A 19,824-nucleotide genomic window follows, 5' to 3' on the forward strand; every position below is an offset into this window, starting at 1 on the left:
CATAATCTTTCTAAAATTGGGATATTAATAGTATTCTCTTTCCTTATCCTCTGTTAATTAATCCTATTTATGGAAAAAAGAACAAATCTTACGGCAACGAACATCTCGCTACACCACCCTTTCACTTGTTTCTCTTATCTCCTCCAAAGCTTTCAATTCATCCACCTCGCCAGCACAAAGGTTTGTTCTTCACTCTTTTGTAACCAATTTCGTGATGATTTAGAAAAGGTTTTGTTTTGTTTTTGTTATTGTTGCAGACAATTAAAAGCAGTAAGCGCAAGCATGTTGCCAAGGTTCGATTTAACAGACCCTAAAGCTGCCCTCACTCTTCTTGAGGATGTGACCACCAACGTAAAGCAGATTCAAGATTCCGTCTTGGAAGCAATACTTTCACGTAATGCCCAAACCGAGTATCTTAGAGGTTTACTCAACGGTCAAGTCGATAAGGAAAGCTTCAAGAAGAACGTACCCGTTGTGACCTACGAAGATTTTAGGTCTTATACCGATCGTCTCACTAATGGAGAGCCATATGATCTCATCAGTGATCGACCCATCAGTTTATTCTTGGCCAGGTTCCTTCAAATTAAACACGATCCACCTTTTTTTTTCTTTAGATCTGTGGATCTATGATAACTACAACAATTTCAAACTTGTTGATACTTTGAGTTTTGTTAGTCTTGAATAATGTAAATTAAAATTGAAGTGTAGAATATATAAAGAGTTAAAGAAGATACTGGTTTTGCAGCTCGGGTACTTCAGCAGGAGTTCCAAAATTTATTCCTCTGACAGCAGAGGAATTTGAACAGAGGATATCGTTTGGATCTCTGTATAGATGTCTACTCTACAAGTAAAAAGTCCTAAACTCCAACTTGTGTCACTTTATATCAAACCAAACAGAGTTAGTAAAACCCAAAACCTATTGTTGTTACTTTGTTTGCAGGCACATCAAAGGGCTTAACCAAGGAAAAGCTCTCACGTTCTATTTCGTGACCGGACAAATCAAAACTGTCTCTGGGCTACTGGCCATGTCTATGATAACTTGTATTTTGAAAAGATTGAACACAACCAACTCACTTCTATGGTAAAATCAATAAAACCTTGGCACTCACGTTACAGGGGTGTGAACATGCCCCTTGTTGGCTGCTATTACTGTTTCTTTATTGTGTTTGTTATCTTACAGGGATAAATTACAGGTAAGCCCGCATGAAATTGCGACTTGTGTAGACACTACTCAAAGTATGTATTGCCAATTGCTTTGTGGGCTTCTACAACGCGATAATGTAGCTCGCCTTGGTGCACCTTTTGCTTCTACCTTCGTCAAAGTAATGAAATTCTTAGAAAACCACTGGCATGAGTTATGCTCAAACATAAGGACAGGCCGTCTCAGTGACTGGATCACGGACGCCCAATGTGTTTCAGGGATTGCTAAGTTCCTCACCGCTCCAAATCCGGACCTAGCAAACCTGATCGAACAAGAATGCAGCAAACCATCATGGGAGGCAATAGTGACGAGACTATGGCGAAAAGCAAAATGCATCGAAGCCGTCATTACCGGCGCCATGGCACAGTACATTCCGTTGTTGGAGTTCTATGGCGGCAGTCTTCCGTTGGTTTCATCGTGGTATGGTGGCTCCGAGTGCTTCGCCGGTGTCAATGTAAATCCTCTGTCCAAGCCTAGTGATGTGTCTTACACTATCATTCCAAGTATGGGGTACTTCGAGTTCTTAGAGGTCGAGAAAGACCAAAAGACTTGTCATGATCCCGTAAAGAACCCTGTGGTCGTCGATCTTGTAGATGTTCAAATTGGCCATGATTATGAACTTGTTGTCACAACGTTTTCCGGTAAGTCTTTTTCTTGTTTACTCTCTCCTCAGAACAAAATGTATTTTAGAATATTTTTTGAAGAGTTTTTGCTTAAAAAAAATGATAAAAGTTAAAGTAGACATTTTAACTGTTTTTTAAATGTGTATAAAAAATCTATGTCTCTCACAAGATCTCTATATGATTTAACAGGTCTTTATAGGTACCGTGTGGGTGATGTTTTAAGAGTTACTGGTTTCCACAACAATGCACCAAATGTTCGTTTCGTGGGAAGACATAATGTTGTTCTGAGCGTCGGCATGGACAAGACCAACGAAGAAGACCTCCTCAAGGCAGTGAAAAACGGGAAGCTCCTACTAGAGCCATACGACATAATGGTCATGGATTTCACTAGCCGTGTAGATCTTTCCTCGTTTCCAGGACATTACGTGCTCTATTGGGAACTCGGGAGCAAAACCAAGGACGCAAAGCTCGAGCCCGACCCGAATGTTTTGGAGGAATGTTGCTTCACCATTGAGAAGTCTTTCGACACCGTGTACAGAATGGAACGAAAATATGATAAGAACATTGGACCACTTGAGATTAAGGTTGTTAAGAGTGGCACTTTTGACGAGCTCATGAATTTAGCCGTGTCTCGAGGCTCTTCTGTGAGTCAGTACAAGACACCTATATCGGTGACGAGTGAAGAAGCCTTGAAAATATTGGAGGCGAACGTTGTTTCTGAGTCTTTTAGCCAAAAAACTCCGTCGTGGGAGCTACATGAGATGTACCCCAGCAGATAAAACCGCTATCACATTTATGTGTGAGACTTTTTTTCAATAATAATGTATAAATCTCTTACCCAAAAATGAACGCTGAATAATATCCAAATTAAAGGTAGTCTAAAAAGACGTTTTGTATTCACATGGTCATAATAATCGTCGCACTACAAAAATTAAAGGCCCTGGTAACTTTTACAAAAGCGTATTTCGCTTTATTTTTTTTTAAGTTGGTTGACGTCACCTCCCCCGTAAAGCTTATAAAATAGAAGAAAATCATGCATCAAATGTTCAATGTGTCACCTCCCCCGTAAAGCTTATGTCTTATCTCCTCGTAATACTCACCAAATCACGTGTTGCATTGTTTGTGTCACAACCTTTTGTTAAATCCACTTTCTGAAAAATTAACAAATATTTTTCTGGTTTTTATGTTAAAATAACAAATCTGTTTATCACTATCAAGAAATTACGGCAAATCAAATATTTCGCCACATCACACCGTTGGCCTTTGCTGTAGAGAGAGAAAGAGAGAGAGGCCAGAGCTCATCCACCTCGCCATAACAAAGGTTTGTTCTTTTTTTTCTCACTCTTTTGTAAGCAATTTCGTGATAAAGACATATAATTAAGGTTTTGCTAGCTTTCTGTAGCAGACAATCAATCATGTTACCAAGGTTCGACCCAACAAACACAGAAGCTTGCTTGTCTCTTCTTGAGGATGTGACCACCAACGTAAAGAAGATTCAAGATTCCGTCTTGGAAGCAATACTTTCACGTAATGTTCAAACCGAGTACCTTAGAGGATTCCTCAACGGTCAACTCGATAAGGAAAGCTTCAAGAAGAACCTGCCCGTTGTGACCTACGAAGATATTAGGCCTTATATCGACCGTATCGCTAATAATGGAGAGCCGTCAAATCTCATCTGTGATCGACCCATCAGTGTACTTTTGACCAGGTTCCTTTAACTTAAATGATCCACCTTTTTTTTTCTGATTCTTGGAATCTCTGCAGCAGATTCAAAGCAAAACTTTTTTCTGCTATGTGAATCTGTCATAACTAAAACAATTACTCGAAGTTTAATGCAAAATTTAGAGGAATTTCTATGCTTCAATATTTTTAGACCAATTGTTGACTAAAATTTCAAGAAGAGACTTGAAAGAGTTAAAAGTTGAAACTTGTTGATACAATTGAAAAATGTACATTATAGAATATGTAAAGAAGCAATTTTATATGCAGCTCGGGTACTTCAGGAGGAGTTCCAAAGTTGATTCCTTTGACAACAGAGGATTTGAAACAGAGGTTATCGTTTGCATCTCTCTACAGACCTCTACTCTACAAGTAAAGAGTCCTTAAATTCCAGAACTTGTGTCTTTTTGATTGATACCAGAAAAATGAGCAAGTAAAAAACCTAAATAAAACTCCTTAATCTTGGTCAACAGGCACATCGAGGGGATTGGAGAAGGAAAATCTCTAATGTTTTATTTTGTGACCCGAGAAAGCGAGACTGCCTCTGGGATACTGGTCAGGACTTTGCTAACTTGTGTTTTGAAAAGCATTGAGCCAGCCAACTCATATATCTGGTAAAATCAATAATAAAACCTTTTGCTCCTATATAACATACATTGCACAGTTCACTCTTTCTCCTAGTGTGTGCTTCCCTTGGTGCTGCGACGGTTTCTTTATTGTGCAGGGATCAATCACGGGTAAGCCCGCATGCAATTGCGACTTGTGCAGACACTACTCAGAGCATGTACTGCCAGTTGCTTTCTGGGCTTCTACAACGAGATGATGTAGGTCGTCTCGGTGCAACCTTTGCTTCTTCCTTCCTCAAAGTAATCAAGTTCTTGGAAGATCACTGGCCTGAGTTATGCTCAAACATAAGGACTGCCCGTCTCAGTGATTGGATCACAGACCCCCAGTGTGTATCAGGGATGGGCAAGTTCCTCACTGCTCCAAATCCGGAACTAGCTAGCCTGATCGAGCAAGAATGCAGTAAAGCTTCATGGGAGGGAATAGTGACAAGACTATGGCCTAAAGCAAAATGCATTGAAGCCGTAGTTACAGGCACCATGGCACAGTACATTCCGTTAGTGGAGTTTTATAGCGGTGGTCTTCCTGTGATCTCAACGTTTTACGGCAGCTCTGAATGTTTCATCGGTCTCAATCTCAATCCTCTGTGTAAGCCTTGTGATGTGTCCTACACCATTATGCCATATATGGGGTACTTCGAGTTCTTGGAGGTCGAGAAAGACCATCAAGAAACTGGTCATGATCCCGTGGAGAAGAACCATGTGGTCGTCGATCTTGTCGATGTTAAAGTCGACCATGATTATGAACCTGTTGTCACAACTTTTTCTGGTAAGCCATTTTCATGTTTACTCTCTACATTTCAAAATAAATGTCTTTTTCTAATTTTTTGCAAAGTTTCTTGTTTAACAAGAATGGACGTTTCAACTGTTTTTTTAATATGTGTGTATCAAAAGTATATGTTCTGACATGATGTCTACGACTTAACAGGTCTGTATAGGTACCGTGTTGGCGATGTTTTAAGGGTGACTGGTTTCTACAACAACACGCCAAATTTTCGTTTCGTGGGAAGACAGAAAGTTGTTCTTAGCATCGACATGGACAAGACCTACGAAGAAGACCTCCTTAAGGCAGTGGCAAACGCGAAGCTCTTGCTCGAGCCACATGACTTGATGCTCATGGATTTCACTAGCCGTGTAGATTCTTCCTCGTTTCCAGGACACTACTTACTCTACTGGGAACTCAGAAGCAAAGTGAAGAACGCGAAGCTTGAGCCCGACCCGAATGTTTTGGAGGAATGCTGCTTCACCATCGAGGAGTCTCTTGACGCTGTGTACAGAAAAGGACGAAAGAATGATAAGAACATTGGACCACTTGAGATTAAGGTGGTTAATCCTGGTGCTTTCGACGAGCTCATGAATTTGTTCTTGTCTCGAGGCTCTTCCGTGAGTCAGTACAAGACGCCGAGGTCAGTGACGAATGAAGAAGCCTTGAAGATATTGGAAGCGAACGTCGTTTCCAAGTTTCTTAGCCGGCAAACTCCATCGTGGGAGCTACATGAGCTGCACTCCAATCGATAAATCAGGGTTTTTGACTTGAGGGCAGGGGTTATTAAACATTTTAATCCTTCATTCAAAAGTTATAAATCTTGTTCTGATAAAAAGTAAAAACAGTGTACTCTCTTTCATTCATCTTGTCATGCAAGTACACTCTGTTTTTTGAAACAATAAAAATAAAAATAATAAAGAACGCATGATAAAATTATAGTAAAAGATTTAATCAGTTCTCATCCCCTATATATTAATAGCATTTTTTAATGTTAATGTGTCGTCGACTCGTTGCTAGAGAGCTCAAAGCATATTTTAGCAAATAAATCCTATTAATTATCCTAATTATATCTATGCCATTATAAATTTAAATAAAAATTTATTATATAAATTAAACTATTTGTAGTCATTTAGAGGGTTATTGGTTCTATGATTTTTATGGATTTGGAAATCCAAACAAAAAGCATGTGTTATTCAATCATTGATTTTAAAATGCTTATCAAAACTATATTATACTTCTTTAATAAACAACAAATTAATTTCTTTTAAAATTTAATAATTATTCATGTTTTATTAAAATAAATTTTATACAATTTTTTTCACCGCGTTAAAGTTATTATTTACTTTCAAATATTAGGTAAAATATATTTTTATATCGTAAATTTGAATTAAAAAAAATTATTTACATATTTTATTTTACACAAACAAATATCATATCATAAATAATAATTTTATTTGAATTATTTGTTCGCTGCTCTGTGTGCGGATTGGTACCTAGTTATGTGATTAATGTCAAATACAAAATCACACTCGTGTTTCGTGCCTTTCCTTGTTTACTCTTTCAATTCCAAAATAAATGTCCATTTAGAATTTTCTCGCAAAGTATTTGTTTTAGAAATAATACAGTAAATAGTAGTAGTGCACTAGTTGCTGTATTATCAATTTATTTTTCTACCTTTTTTGTTTTTCTTCCATAGTACATTATATTAACTTATTACTCCAAAACTTATCAATCACTTTTAAGTTTTAATCATACCAAAATCTCAACATCTCTTCCTTTTGTTTATTAATCCTCCATGGAAGAAGACAACAAAAAAAATATAATATTATCAAATCTGAAACAGCTCTACTCTGGACGGCACCGAATATATCGCCACATCACACCTTGCGTCTGCTTTTCTCCTCCAAAATTCTCAAGCGTAAAGAGAGAGGCCACAGCTCTCATCCACCTGACAGAATTTGAGGTTTCCCCTGACTCTTTGTAAGCAGTTTCGTGATAAGACTTGGACAGGGTTTTGCTTTTTTTTGTTGACAGTCAAAAAGCAGAAAGCAAGCATGTTGCCAAAGATCGATCCAACAAACCAAAAAGCTTGTCTGTCTCTTCTTGAGGATGTGACAACCAACGTAAAGCAGATTCAAGATTCGGTCTTGGAGGCAATACTTTCACGTAATGCTCAAACCGAGTATCTTAGAGGTTTCCTCAACGGTCAACTCGATAAGGAAAGCTTCAAGAAGAACGTACCCGTTGTGACCTACGAAGATATCAGGTCTTATATCGATCGTATCGCTAATGGAGAGCCATCTGATCTCATCTGTGATCGACCCATCAGTGTACTCTTGGCCAGGTACCTTCAAATTAAACGATCCACCTGTTTTTTTTGGATCTTGAAATCTCTGCAGATTAAGTTAAAGTATTGTTTATCATAGAATCTGTGATGAGTTAAAGGACACAATTTTATTTGCAGCTCGGGTACTTCAGGAGGAGTTCCAAAGTTGATTCCTTTGACAACAGAGGATTTGGAACAGAGGAAATCGTTTACTTCTCTCTCTACACTTCTAATCTACAAGTAAAAAAGAGTTTTCCAAACTCCAAGTGTTTTGTCTGTTTGTTTGATACCTAAAACGAGAGTAAGTTTAATCCAACCCTTGCTTGCAGGCACATCCAAGGGCTTAACGAAGGAAAGTCTCTTATGTTCTATTTTGTGACTCGAGAAAGCGAGACTACCTCTGGTTTGATGGTCAGGACTATGCTAACTTCTTTTCTGAGAAGCTACAAACCTACCAACTCATCTTTTTGGTAAAACCCTAAAACCTTTGCTCCTAGAGTACACTACATCACTCAAATCTTTGAACATGCCTCTTGGTGCTACTAGTGTTTCTTTATTGTGTTTGTTATATGACTTAACAGGGATCAAACACATATAAGCCCGCTTGCGATTTCCACTTGTGCAGACACTACTCAAAGCATGTACTGCCAATTGCTTTGTGGGCTTGTAGATCGAGAAAATGTAGCTCGCCTCGGTGCAGCTTTTGCTTCTTCCTTCCTCAAAGTAATCAAGTTCTTGGAAGATCACTGGCCTGAGTTATGCTCAAACATTAGGACTGGCCGTGTCAGCGACTGGATCACAGACGCTGAATGTGTTTCAGGGATCAGTAAGTTCCTCACCGCTCCAAATCCGGAACTAGCGGGCCTGATCGAGCAAGAATGCAGTAAAACTTCATGGGAAGCAATAGTGACAAGACTATGGCCAAAAGCAAAATGCATTGAAGCAATCGTTACCGGCTCCATGGCTCAGTACGTTCCATTGCTGGAATTCTATAGCGGCGGTCTTCCTGTGATTTCAAGGTCGTACGCCACCTCTGAATGTTTCATCGGATTCAATTTCAATCCTCTGTGTAAGCCTTGTGATGTTTCGTACACTATCATCCCATCTATGGGGTACTTTGAGTTCTTAGAAGTCGAGAAAGACCATCAAGAATCTAGTCATGATCTCGCAAACCCTGTGGTTGTGGATCTAGTTGATGTTAAAGTCGGTCATGATTATGAACCTGTTCTCACAACGTTTTCTGGTAAGTCTCACAACGTTTTCATAGACGAGAGCATGGACCTTTTGATTGTAATTTCACATGATATCTTATATGATTTAACAGGTCTGTATAGGTACCGTGTGGGTGATGTTTTAAGAGTTACTGGTTTCTACAACAATGCGCCACATTTTCGTATCCTGGGAAGACAAAAAGTTGTTCTTAGCATCGACATGGACAAGACCTCTGAAGAAGACCTCCTCAAGGCAGTGACAAACGCGAAGCTCCTGCTTGAGCCACATGACCTAATGCTCATGGATTTCACTAGCCGTGTGGATTTAACCTCGTTTCCGGGACACTACGTACTCTACTGGGAACTTGGGAGCAAAGTCAAGAACGCGAAGCTCGAGCCTGACCCGAATGTTTTGGAGGAATGCTGCTACACCATCGAGGAGTCACTCGACGCTGTGTACAGAAAAGGACGAAAGAATGATAAGAGCATTGGACCACTTGAGATTAAGGTTGTCAAGCCTGGCGCTTTCGACGAGCTCATGAATTTGTTCTTGTCTCGAGGCTCTTCTGTGAGTCAGTACAAGACACCTAGGTCGGTGACGAATGAAGAAGCCTTGAAGATATTGGAAGCGAACGTTGTTTCCAAGTTCCTTAGCCAGAAAACTCCAACGTGGGAGTTACATAAGCTATACTCCACCCGCTAAAACCACCGTCACATTATCTGTGGTACCTATGGTGTGGGCAGGGGAAACAGTAATTAAGTTTAGTTATTTCCAGTTTTGCCATTGTTATATTACAAAATGACAATTAATCTGAGATCAAACTGAATTGGTAAACTTAAGTGGGATATATAAAATTTCGAAATTAATAATTTGAACACTTTTGGTATCAAATTTATCAATTGAACCCATAATGCTTAACTTGCCTCCGTGCCTCTGTCGGAAACACATCCTGAATTTTCGGCACACGATCTTTGTGCCACATCACACCCTTTATCTATCTGCAGCGAGACAAAGAGAGAGGCCAGAGCTCATCCACTGCGCCAGAACATAGGTTTGTTCTTCACTCTTTTCTAAGCATTCGTGATCCACAAGTCATAAGACTTTTTTTTTAACCTATAAGTGAGTAAATTAGGGTTTTGCTTTTCGTTATTGTTGTTGCAGACTATTGAAAAAGCAGCAAACATGTTGCCAAAGTTCGATCCAACAAACCCAATAGCCGCCATGTCTCTTCTTGAGGATGTGACTACCAACGTAAAGAAGATTCAAGATTCCGTTTTGGAAGCAATACTTTCACGTAATGCCCAGACAGAGTACCTTAGAGGTTTTCTCAACGGTCAACTTGATAAGCAGAGCTTCAAGAAGAACCTACCCGTAGTGACCTACGAAGAGATAAAGCCTTTTATCGATCGTATAGCCAATGGAGAGCCGTCTGATCTCGTTTGTGATCGACCCATCAGTCTGCTCTTGGCCACGTACATTTAAAACAATAGTCTTAATCCTCTGTTTTACAAAAGGAATCTTTTTTTTTCAAAACTTGTTGATACATAAGTTTGTTAATCTTCAATAATGTAGATATAATGTGTAAGGAAGTGATTGTTTTTGCAGCACTGGTACTTCAGGAGGAGTTCCAAAGTTGATTCCTTTGACAGCAGAGGACTTGGAACAGAGGATATTGTTTGGATTTCTCTATGCACCTCTAGTCTTCAAGTAAAGAGTTACAAACTCCATGTTGTTGATACCTAAAAAGAGAAAGCAAAACCCTAAAACCCGTTGTTGTTATTGAATGCATGCAGGCACATCGAAGGGCTTACCCAAGGCAAATCTCTCATGTTTTATTTCGTGACCCGAGAAAGCGAGACTGCCTCTGGGTTGATGGTCAGGTTTATGATAACTTGTGTTTTGAAAAGCGTGAACCCAACCAACTCTTTTCTTTGGTAATCAATAAAAATTTTTTGAACCTTCATTACATTACACAGTTCACTATTTCTGCTAATGTTTTATTTGGGTTTCTTTATTGTGTTTTGTTATATGATTTACAGGGATAGAGTACAAATAAGCCCTCATACTATTGCGACTTGTGAAGACACTAATCAGGGCATGTACTGCCAATGCTTTGTGGACTTCTACAACGTGAATATGTAGCTCGCCTTGGTGCACCCTATGCTTCTTCCTTCCTCAAAGTAATCAAGTTTTTCGAAGACCATTGGCATGAGTTATGCTCAAACATAAGGACTGGCCGTCTCAGCGACTGGATCACTGACCCCCAATGTGTTTTAGGGATCAGTAAGTTCCTCACCGCTCCAAATCCGGAACTAGCGACCCTGATCGAGCAAGAATGTAGTAAAACCTCATGGGAGGGAATACTGAGGAGACTATGGCCCAAAGCAAAATGCATCGAAGCCGTCGTTACCGGCACCATGGCACAGTACATTCCGTTGCTGGAATTCTATGGTGGCGGTCTTCCTTTGATTTCATCTTGGTATGGCAGTTCGGAATGTTTCATCGGAATCAATCTCAATCCTCTGTCTAAGCCTAGTGATGTGTCGTACACCATCATTCCAAGTATGGGGTACTTTGAGTTTATAGAGGTCGTGAAAGACCGTCAAGAAGCTGGTCATGTTCCCGAAGACCCTGTGGTCGTCGACCTTGTTGACGTTAAAATTGGCCATGATTATGAACTTCTTGTCACAACGTTTTCTGGTAAGTTTCTTTTACTCACCGTATCAAAATAAATGTACTTTTGTTCAAAAAAATCTATATGTTGTTTTTTTCTAATAAAACAAATGTAATGATTTACAGGTCTGTATAGGTACCGTTTAGGGGATGTTTTACGAGTGACAGGTTTCCACAACAATGCGCCACAGTTTTATTTTGTGGGAAGACAAAAAGTTGTTCTTAGCATCGACTTGAGCAAGACCTACGAAGAAGACCTCCTCAAGGCAGTGAAAAACGCGAGTCTCCTGCTGGAGCCACATGACCTAATGCTCATGGATTTCACTAGCCGTGTGGATCTCTCCTCGTTGCCAGGACACTACGTACTCTACTGGGAACTCGGTAGCAAATTCAAGAACGCAAAGCTCCAGCCTGACCGTAAAATCCTGGAGGAATGTTGCTTCACCGTTGAGGAGGCTCTCGACTCTGTATACAGAAAAGGACGAAAGAATGATAAAATCATTGGACCACTTGAGATTAAGATTGTTAAACCTGGCGCTTTCGATGACCTCATGAGTTTGTTCTTGTCTCGAGGCTCTTCTGTGAGTCAGTACAAGACTCCGAGGTCAGTAACGAATGAAGACGCCTTGAAGATACTGGAGACCAATGTTGTTTCCAAGTTTCTTAGCCGGAAAACTCCAACGTGGGAACTACATGAGCTTCATTCCAGCCGATAAAACCGCCGTTACATAATGCCTGAGAGAGAGACTTGAAGGAAAGGGAAATAAATAATTAAAGAATAACAAATCCCGTAACAAATAATAACAGATAGTAACGTTAACATTCATAATGTATACCCTAATTTGTTATACAAGTCATTGAATATTACAAGTCCGTTACAATTGTCGAGTAAATGTTCTATGAACCGTGACGTGTCACTCCTCACATGACGACGAAACGACAGTGTTGTTTTCACTAGTCATACCTTGAAACGACAGCGTTTTTTGTCCTCACTATTCAGTGGATGCGGACCTACGAAAGCTATAGGAGAGAGCCCCACTGGTAACAGATCCAATGGCTACGATTCCTCCGGACACGTCACAGTTTCCGCGAAATCAACACACAGATCCTTTCTTCTTCCATCAGTAAACGGCGAGACTCGCCATCGATCTGTAATCCCAAATAAAAAAAAATTCCGGCGACGATGATGCCACCGGAGCTACAGCCGCGGCTGTTCCGGCCGCATATAACCACTTCATCCGGTGAACCTACTGTATCCTCCTCCTCTTACTCCCCTCACATGAGCCCTGGCTCCACCAGAAACTTCATCGATCGAGCTACTCCTACTTCAAGATCCAACAACTCTCGATTCTCTCCGTCTTCCTTCGCTTACAATGGACGGATCGCAATCGCTCTTGTCCCATGCGCCGCCTTCCTCCTCGACCTCGGCGGCGCTCCGGTTGTCGCTACCCTCACAATTGGCCTCCTTATCTCCTACATCGTCGATTCTCTCAATGTCAAATTCGGAGGCTTCCTCGGTATATGGATGTCGCTGATCGCTGCTCAGATCTCCTTCTTCTTCTCTTCTTCTCTCTTATCCTCATTCAATTCCGTTCCTCTCGGCTTGCTCGCGGCTTTTCTCTGCGCTGAGACTACGTTCCTCATTGGTTGCTGGTCCTCGCTTCAATTCAAATGGCTTCAGTTGGAGAATCCTTCAATTGTTGTCGCTCTTGAGCGTCTCTTGTTCGCCTCAGTCCCATTCACCGCCTCTTCGTTTTTCGCATGGGCGACCATCTCTGCCGTTGGGATGAACAACGCTTCTTACTATTACCTCTTGTTCGCTTGCGTATTCTATTGGATTTTCGCTATTCCGAGGGTTTCTTCGTTCAAGACTAAGCAGGAAGTTAAGTATCATGGAGGAGAGATCCCTGATGATAGCTTTATACTTGGACAGCTCGAGAGCTGTTTCCTTTCGCTGAATTTGATGTTTATGCCGCTTCTGTTTCATGTGGCGTCACATTACTCTGTGGTTTTCTCATCAGCTGCTTCACTTTGTGATTTGCTGCTTTTGTTCTTTATCCCTTTCTTGTTCCAGCTTTATGCTTCGACAAGAGGTGGTTTATGGTGGGTTACCAAGGATTCTCATCAGCTGCAGAGCATTCGGATTGTGAATGGGGCTATTGCCATGGTCATTATTGTGATCTGTTTGGAGATTAGAGTTGTTTTCCGCTCTTTTGGGAAGTATATTCAAGTGCCCCCTCCATTGAACTACCTTCTGGTGACCATAACACTGCTTGGAGGTGCTGCTGGCGCTGGTGCTTCTGTTCTTGGAATGATATCGGGTGCTCTTAGCTCAGCCTTTTTCACAGCTTTGTCTGTGATTGTGAGTTCTGCAGGAGCTATTGTTGTAGGATTTCCAGTTCTGGTAAGTATTTCACTTCTCATTGCACAGCATATCATAATTAATTACTATGTCCTTGAGCTTTCCTGTAATCAAATTTTGGTTTCAATTAGTCAACTAGGTACCTCATGAAATTAGTCTAGCATATTGCAAGCTACCAGAATCGTATGTTATCTAATATTTGGTCGTAGGAATGGAAAAGTACTCGTATTTTCTTTTACATATGACTGGATCAGCTGTATAAGCTTTTGAAGGAGTAAAGCTCCAACATTAAATAGCAAAAAAGTTTACAAAACCCTAACTTTAGCATACATACAAGTTGTACTTTTAAAGAAATATACGACATGTAGACTAAGGCATATGTTGACAATGTAATGTTGTGCCTTCTCTGCGGGTGCTTCCTATCAGTCCACACACTATTTCTTAGTTAAAGAAAGTTGACTTGTATGTGGCAGCTGACGCGTGTCATAGTAGTTTTGTAGAATTTGCTGCAGCAAGTTGATATAGTTGCTTTACTCTTTACCGCTTTCAAGTAATGCATGTGTCCATCTATGAAGGTCTCCTTTCTTAAAGTTGACAGTTGACACATTGAATTCCATAAATTGTCTCATTTGTTATTTCCTGTCATTGATTAATGATCCCACCTTTTTAGTAACAATGGAATTTCTATTCTCTGTTTATCTTGCAGTTTACCCCGCTTCCTGCAGTCGCTGGGCTTTATTTTGCTCGATTTTTTACAAAGAAAAGTGTGCCCTCTTACTTTGCATTTGTTGCCCTTGGAAGCTTAATGGTTATATGGTTCGTCATGCATAATTATTGGGATTTAAACATATGGTTAGCCGGCATGTTCCTCAAATCATTCTGTAAGCTAATAGTGGCCAACATTATCATAGCAATGGTGATTCCTGGTCTTGTTCTTCTTCCATCAAAATTCCACTTCTTGACTGAAGCTGGTATGGTGGCCCATGCATTATTGCTATGTTACATCGAGGACCGCTTTTTCAATTACTCAAGCATATACTATTATGGAATGGAAGACGATGTGATGTACCCCAGCTACATGGTTATCTTGACGTCGCTTATAGGATTGGCTGTGGTGAGAAGACTATTTGCTGACCACCGAATTGGACAAAAGGCAGTCTGGATCTTGACCTGTCTTTATTCAGCAAAGTTGGCTATGCTCTTCCTATCATCGAAATCAATTGTATGGGTGTCTGCAGCTCTATTGCTGGCTGTTTCCCCTCCCCTCCTGCTATACAAGTATGCACTGGGCATTTTTACTTCTACAAGCATTTTCTCATTTTGAATTTTAAATTTGATTTTTAGTTATTCGATTGGTGGAATGTGCAGGGAGAAGTCGAAATCTGCCTCTAAAATGAAACCATGGCAAGGTTATGCTCATGCCGTAGTGGTTGCTGTCTCTGTTTGGTTTTGCCGGGAAACAATATTTGATGCTCTGCAGTGGTGGAATGGAAGACCTCCGACTGATGGTTTGCTTCTTGGTTTCTGCATCGTTTCAATTGGTCTGGCCTGTATACCAATTGTTGCCCTCCACTTTTCGCATGTCTTGGTATGTCTGTTATACTATTTGCATATGTTTTGTTTGATGTATTTCTGTCTGATTATCTAGAAAAGGAACCAATATCTAAGAAAGAGTTCTCCAACAAGATTCTTTGGTGGACGTAAAACATAGCAACAATTCTTTAGCGAGCCGGTCATTTAACATGTTATGAGTTTGTTGGTTACTATAAGAGGTTACATCATGGAGCGTAAAAAGAATACTAATTGATGTTTTTATAGGAGAATTGCTCTATTTAGTTGTATTCTTGAAAGCATTCATTTCATGTTTTAAAACCTCTACTTTTACTCTATGAATTAGTTGGACTGTATCTAGTTATAGTCGTGCTGTAGACTGTATCTAGGTGTAGTAAATGCTGGAACTAAGGTCTTGATGTAAAGAGTATAAACACTAAAAAGAGAGTTCAGTTTTGCTTTTTACTGATCAGGACAATTTCATTATTTTTTTGCAGTCAGCTAAAAGAAGCTTGGTATTAGTAGTGGCAACTGGATGCATGTTTATTCTGTTGCAGCCACCGATGCCTATGACGTGGAGTTACCATTCAGACATGATCAAGGCCGCTCGCCAGTCTGCTGATGACATCTCTATCTATGGATTCATGGCATCCAAACCGACTTGGCCGTCTTGGTTGCTTATTGTGTCACTCCTGTTGATGCTTGCTGCTGCCACATCTCTTATCCCAATCAAATATGTGGTAGAACTGAGAGCTTTTTATTCCATTGCCATGGGTTTAGCTCTCGGTGTTTACATATCTGCAGAGTTCTTTCTACAAGCTGCTGTTTTGCACGCCCTGATCGTTGTAACAATGGTGTGTGCCTCAGTTTTTGTCATCTTCACCCATTTCCCATCTGCCTCAAGCACAAAGCTGCTTCCCTGGGTGTTTGCTCTTCTTGTGGCTCTGTTCCCCGTGACATATTTGTTAGAAGGGCAAGTCAGAATTAAAAACGATCCCAACGATAATGTTGCCTGGGGTTGGGATACAAGGGAGGAGGATAAGAAAGTCACAACCATGTTGGCCATTGAAGGTGCAAGAACATCTCTTTTAGGTCTCTATGCAGCGATATTTATGCTTATAGCTCTCCTGGTTAAGTTTGAGCTCACTTCACTTTTGCGTGATAAATTCTCTGAGAGGAGTGGTCAATCAAAAACCCAAGGCGGTGCCAGAGGAATATTCCCGACACGAATGAGGTTGATGCAGCAACGCCGAAACACCTCGATCCAAAGCTTTGCAGTAGAGAAAATGTCAGAAGAGGGAGCGGCATGGATGCCTGCGGTTGGTAACGTCGCCACAATCATGTGCTTTGCCATATGCGTAATCCTCAACCTCCACCTGTCAGGCGGCTCAAGCCAAGCGATATTCTTCCTGGCTCCAATCTTACTTCTCCTGAACCAAGACTCTGATCTCTTATCCGGGTTTGGTGATAAACAGAGATACTTTCCAGTTACAGTAGCGATATCAACATACTTGGCACTATCCTCTCTTTACACTGTTTGGGAAGAAGTTTGGTTTGGTGGAAACGCAGGTTGGGGAGTAGAAATTGGAGGCCGTGAATGGTTCTTTGCAGTGAAGAACCTGGCTCTTTTAATACTCACAGTACCAGGTCACATTATATTCAACAGGTACGTGTGGAGTTACACCACCAAACACACAGACGCGTCACCGATGCTGACCGTGCCACTTAGCTTTGCAGCCGTGGTAATAACAGACGTGTTTCAAGTTCGGATTCTGGGAGTTTTAGGCATTGTATACTCTGCAGCTCAGTATGTGATATCTAGGCAGCAATATATGAAAGGACTGAGGTATATTTAGACAGTCGTAGGATTAGTATGTTTGGACCCTTTTTTTGTAACAGAATTTGTGAAACAGTGTTTTTCATTTCCCTGTTTTGTATCTCAGCGGATGCATTGAAAATTGCCAAAATATACGTTTTCAGGACATAATTTTATGGTCTTCTTACAAAAGAACAATACCTTTAAACATTAACAAAGTAGGATGATACAGTTACTACTGTCTTTCTAAAAAAAGAATGATATGCAGAACAGAACACAGAGATGGTGTCTTTATAGAAGTGCTCTACTCTTGTCTTCCTCAGACTCAACAGCCCTGTACTTGTACCTATGAGCTGACCAGAGGAAAACACAGAAATTCAAAAAGCTGAGAAGCGTGAGCAGCCAGTACAAACAGTCAAATCTCCCAGTGTTTATGTTCTGCGACAACCACGATTTCCCATCCGAGTCCCGAGTCGCAGCCTTGACGATATTGTTCAAAATGGTGGCAGCAAAGCACCCTAACCCGCCTGCTAAAGCAGCGTAAGCAGAACCAATACTCTTCATAGCATCAGGAGCTTCTTCGTAAAGGAACTCCAATAGCCCTACGATGCAGAAAACCTCTGCGATTCCGATGAGACAGTACTGGATTAATAACCAGTATGCGGTTAGTTCAGGCATTTGGGTCAAAAAGTTGAACTCAAAACCATGTTGTATCGCATAATGTCTCCTGTAGTTCTCAAACAGTCCAGCCCAAGCTACTGATATGATCGAAACTGCTAGCCCTATCCCCACCCTTTGAAGCTGGGAAGCACCATGGGGATTGCCAGTGATTCTTCTCGTGATAGGGACGAACACAGAGTAATATAGGGAGAGAATGAGGAAAATGCTAAGGCCTGGGAAGACAGGCATGCACGTCACTGGAAGCTTGAGGTGTTGAATGTGTGTGTTGAGTGTATAAGCTTGTTGTACTGAGAGTGTAAGATACTCTGTGAGGACTAGACTCAACATTATAGTGCATGCTGGTATTGGAATCAATCTGATCAGAATCTTGACTTCCTCCACTTGTGTTACTGTGCATAGCTTCCATGGAGATGGCTCTAATCCATCTTCTTTCAACTGAAGCGCCGCCTTGTCTAGCCATCTGCATAATGAATCCATATATATACTAGACTAAGTTTTATTTTGGTTACTAGTTACAAACTGAAAATCCTAAAAATCAGATAGAAGACTTACATGAAATCATCGGAATGAGGGATTTTACGACTGCCATTAATAGCAGATTTCAAGCCAGGAACCTCGTACAAACCAATGAACTCGCTGCTTGTAAAAGCTGCATTTCGTTTACGGAAAGCAGCAACTAAGACCTGAGCGACCCTAGTCAAGGGACTACCACCAGGCAACCTATGCCGATAAAGCGGTGTACCAGCAAAGAACAAAGCATTAGAAATCCCCATAGCCGTGGCCAATGTGCCAAAGGCCATACCCCAACCAAGTTCCATTTGAACATACACCACCAAAGTGAAGGCAATGATTGCGCCTAAGGTGACCGAGAGATAGAAGAAGTTGAAGAAACGGTCTAAATGTGTTTTATAGTCTTTACTCTTCTCATCAAACTGGTCTGCACCAAATGAGGAAACACATGGCCTTATACCAGCAGCACCGAATCCGGTTATGTAGAGAACCGTGTAGAGATAAAGCATTTGCCAGGATTTGGCTGCTTCACAGTTTCCTAAGAGCAATGATAACTGGCCACAGTTGCTCTGGTCTGGTACGAACATCTTCAAACTTGCCCCCAATGTTATTCCTATCAACCCCTTTTCACAAGCAACACAATACAAAATACCATTGGTTTTAAAAATAATTTCATATCGAAACATATGTTTCATAGAATTGAACAGGTTCTAGTACACTTACGACAAGATACATGGTAGTGAAGATGGCGATAGTCCAGTATCTCCCCAAGTAAGCATCAGCTAAGAAGCCACCGAGAACAGAGGAGGCTTGAGAGATGCCGAGGAAGTTGTTGACTGCGTTTGATGAACTCTCAAAAGGCCTATGCATTACGTAGAACATGAACGCCACCATGTTCACTGATAGTCCGAAATAAGCCATTCTCTCTGCCATTTCATTTCCTAAACATACAACAAACCAAAACTAACTTAAGCTGCAAGCACAACTATGAACTATATCTATATCATCAAATATAAGACAAAAGATGAAAGTTACCGAAAATGAAAAAAGCTGCAACCCAACCACCGGTTTTGGAGAGATTGGTGATGGGTTTGCCATGAATATTAACCGGAGTGGTTCCTCCAGTATAGCCACGACCAAGAGCAAGACGTCTGTTATCTGATTCTATGAAGAACACACTCAGCTGCTTCCTATGATGAACAGACGAGCTAGAACATCCACCAGGCGTACCCTGTTCGAAACTGAGAGGGGATTTGATCTCCGAAGCAACCATAATCGATCTTTGGCTCACAAAACCATAGAACTTCGGATTCTTTACAGTGACCAAAAACAGCAAGAGAGCTTAAGAACAATAAAGGGAACTTAATAATATAGTTGAATCAATCAAAGAAAATCCGAAAGCAGAAAATGATGTTTGGGGATTAGTTAGAGAAGTGTATAAATGCAGTAGCTTAAAATGGGAAGTTGGATATTAAATAGACGGGGGCTAGCTGGTAAGTGGTAGATACAGGACCTGCATTAATTGCACGTGGAGTCCTATTATGCCCACAGTTTAAAACGTTCGTTTAAGACAGGAAGGACTCATGTTCTTGATTTTCATACATAAGCATATAACCATCGGTCGGTTTTGTACTTGGAAAGACACAACTCTCACCTAAGGGCTTTCTACAATGCGTCACTCCAACTTGGTTCTTTTTCTTTTCTTTCTGCTGTCTCCATTAATGATGACTCTGACATCGAACCCATTACCCATATTTGCTT

General features: G+C 40.8%; 5 protein-coding genes and 1 pseudogene across 8 annotated transcripts; 5 read left to right on the forward strand and 1 right to left on the reverse strand.

Annotated features, from left to right (window-relative positions):
• The first annotated feature begins 101 nt into the window (after positions 1-101).
• Positions 102-2,718, forward strand: LOC147918483 (indole-3-acetic acid-amido synthetase GH3.15-like). Its single transcript, XM_087504436.1, has 6 exons — positions 102-180; positions 258-572; positions 746-847; positions 941-1,081; positions 1,181-1,842; positions 2,014-2,718. The coding sequence occupies exons 2-6, from the start codon at positions 283-285 to the stop codon at positions 2,601-2,603; spliced, it is 1,785 nt and encodes a 594-aa protein (XP_087360562.1). The 5' UTR covers positions 102-180; positions 258-282; the 3' UTR covers positions 2,604-2,718.
• Positions 2,719-2,875: 157 nt separating this feature from the next.
• Positions 2,876-5,876, forward strand: LOC104769554 (indole-3-acetic acid-amido synthetase GH3.15). Of its 3 annotated transcripts, none has more exons than XM_010493783.3 (6): positions 2,876-3,145; positions 3,217-3,532; positions 3,814-3,915; positions 4,017-4,157; positions 4,268-4,935; positions 5,095-5,876. In XM_010493783.3, the coding sequence occupies exons 2-6, from the start codon at positions 3,240-3,242 to the stop codon at positions 5,682-5,684; spliced, it is 1,794 nt and encodes a 597-aa protein (XP_010492085.1). In that variant the 5' UTR covers positions 2,876-3,145; positions 3,217-3,239; the 3' UTR covers positions 5,685-5,876. The 3 variants fall into 3 exon arrangements, with proteins under 3 accessions (XP_010492085.1, XP_010492084.1, XP_010492086.1); XM_010493782.3 differs by having other exon boundaries at positions 2,947-3,145; positions 3,230-3,532; XM_010493784.3 differs by having other exon boundaries at positions 3,021-3,145; positions 3,227-3,532.
• Positions 5,877-6,666: 790 nt separating this feature from the next.
• LOC104769555 (indole-3-acetic acid-amido synthetase GH3.15) lies at positions 6,667-9,347 on the forward strand. The gene is made up of 5 exons (XM_010493786.3): positions 6,667-7,276; positions 7,397-7,498; positions 7,588-7,728; positions 7,840-8,501; positions 8,583-9,347. Exons 1-5 carry the CDS (start codon positions 6,987-6,989, stop codon positions 9,170-9,172), a joined length of 1,785 nt encoding a protein of 594 aa, XP_010492088.1. The 5' UTR covers positions 6,667-6,986; the 3' UTR covers positions 9,173-9,347.
• A 35-nt stretch (positions 9,348-9,382) lies between these two features.
• LOC104769556 (indole-3-acetic acid-amido synthetase GH3.15-like) lies at positions 9,383-12,036 on the forward strand (annotated as a pseudogene). Its single transcript, XR_015592484.1, has 6 exons — positions 9,383-9,521; positions 9,632-9,942; positions 10,076-10,177; positions 10,264-10,404; positions 10,510-11,170; positions 11,270-12,036. The product of XR_015592484.1 is annotated as an indole-3-acetic acid-amido synthetase GH3.15-like (transcript).
• A 74-nt stretch (positions 12,037-12,110) lies between these two features.
• LOC104769558 (uncharacterized) lies at positions 12,111-17,064 on the forward strand. The gene is made up of 4 exons (XM_010493788.3): positions 12,111-13,547; positions 14,212-14,783; positions 14,874-15,093; positions 15,554-17,064. Exons 1-4 carry the CDS (start codon positions 12,327-12,329, stop codon positions 16,910-16,912), a joined length of 3,372 nt encoding a protein of 1,123 aa, XP_010492090.2. The 5' UTR covers positions 12,111-12,326; the 3' UTR covers positions 16,913-17,064.
• Positions 17,015-19,529, reverse strand: LOC104769557 (protein NRT1/ PTR FAMILY 6.1). Its single transcript, XM_010493787.3, has 4 exons — positions 19,099-19,529; positions 18,787-19,004; positions 18,106-18,686; positions 17,015-18,013 (listed from the first exon to the last, which is right to left on the reverse strand). The coding sequence occupies exons 1-4, from the start codon at positions 19,334-19,336 to the stop codon at positions 17,164-17,166; spliced, it is 1,887 nt and encodes a 628-aa protein (XP_010492089.1). The 5' UTR covers positions 19,337-19,529; the 3' UTR covers positions 17,015-17,163.
• Between the last annotated feature and the right edge of the window lie 295 nt (positions 19,530-19,824).

The sequence above is a fragment of the Camelina sativa genome, chromosome 20, assembly GCF_030686135.1.
Source record: "Camelina sativa cultivar CO46 ecotype springtype chromosome 20, ASM3068613v1".
In the NCBI taxonomy this organism is placed as follows: Eukaryota; Viridiplantae; Streptophyta; class Magnoliopsida; order Brassicales; family Brassicaceae; genus Camelina; species Camelina sativa.

Bases quoted from the DNA above. Each gene is read 5' to 3' on its own strand.
- LOC147918483 (XM_087504436.1), top strand. From the start codon at position 283: ATGTTGCCAAGGTTCGATTTAACAGACCCTAAAGCTGCCCTCACTCTT. The intron at 573-745 runs GTTCCTTCAAAT...CTGGTTTTGCAG, and splicing joins ATCAGTTTATTCTTGGCCAG to CTCGGGTACTTCAGCAGGAG. The intron at 1,082-1,180 runs GTAAAATCAATA...GTTATCTTACAG, and splicing joins ACAACCAACTCACTTCTATG to GGATAAATTACAGGTAAGCC.
- LOC104769554 (XM_010493783.3), top strand. From the start codon at position 3,240: ATGTTACCAAGGTTCGACCCAACAAACACAGAAGCTTGCTTGTCTCTT. The intron at 3,533-3,813 runs GTTCCTTTAACT...TTTTATATGCAG, and splicing joins ATCAGTGTACTTTTGACCAG to CTCGGGTACTTCAGGAGGAG. The intron at 4,158-4,267 runs GTAAAATCAATA...TTTATTGTGCAG, and splicing joins CCAGCCAACTCATATATCTG to GGATCAATCACGGGTAAGCC.
- LOC104769555 (XM_010493786.3), top strand. From the start codon at position 6,987: ATGTTGCCAAAGATCGATCCAACAAACCAAAAAGCTTGTCTGTCTCTT. The intron at 7,499-7,587 runs GTAAAAAAGAGT...CCTTGCTTGCAG, and splicing joins TCTACACTTCTAATCTACAA to GCACATCCAAGGGCTTAACG. The intron at 8,502-8,582 runs GTAAGTCTCACA...ATGATTTAACAG, and splicing joins TGTTCTCACAACGTTTTCTG to GTCTGTATAGGTACCGTGTG.
- LOC104769558 (XM_010493788.3), top strand. From the start codon at position 12,327: ATGATGCCACCGGAGCTACAGCCGCGGCTGTTCCGGCCGCATATAACC. The intron at 13,548-14,211 runs GTAAGTATTTCA...TTTATCTTGCAG, and splicing joins TTGTAGGATTTCCAGTTCTG to TTTACCCCGCTTCCTGCAGT. The intron at 15,094-15,553 runs GTATGTCTGTTA...ATTTTTTTGCAG, and splicing joins TCCACTTTTCGCATGTCTTG to TCAGCTAAAAGAAGCTTGGT.
- LOC104769557 (XM_010493787.3), bottom strand. From the start codon at position 19,336: ATGGTTGCTTCGGAGATCAAATCCCCTCTCAGTTTCGAACAGGGTACG. The intron at 19,005-19,098 runs GTAACTTTCATC...TTGTATGTTTAG, and splicing joins TGCAGCTTTTTTCATTTTCG to GAAATGAAATGGCAGAGAGA. The intron at 18,687-18,786 runs GTAAGTGTACTA...GCTTGTGAAAAG, and splicing joins TCACTACCATGTATCTTGTC to GGGTTGATAGGAATAACATT.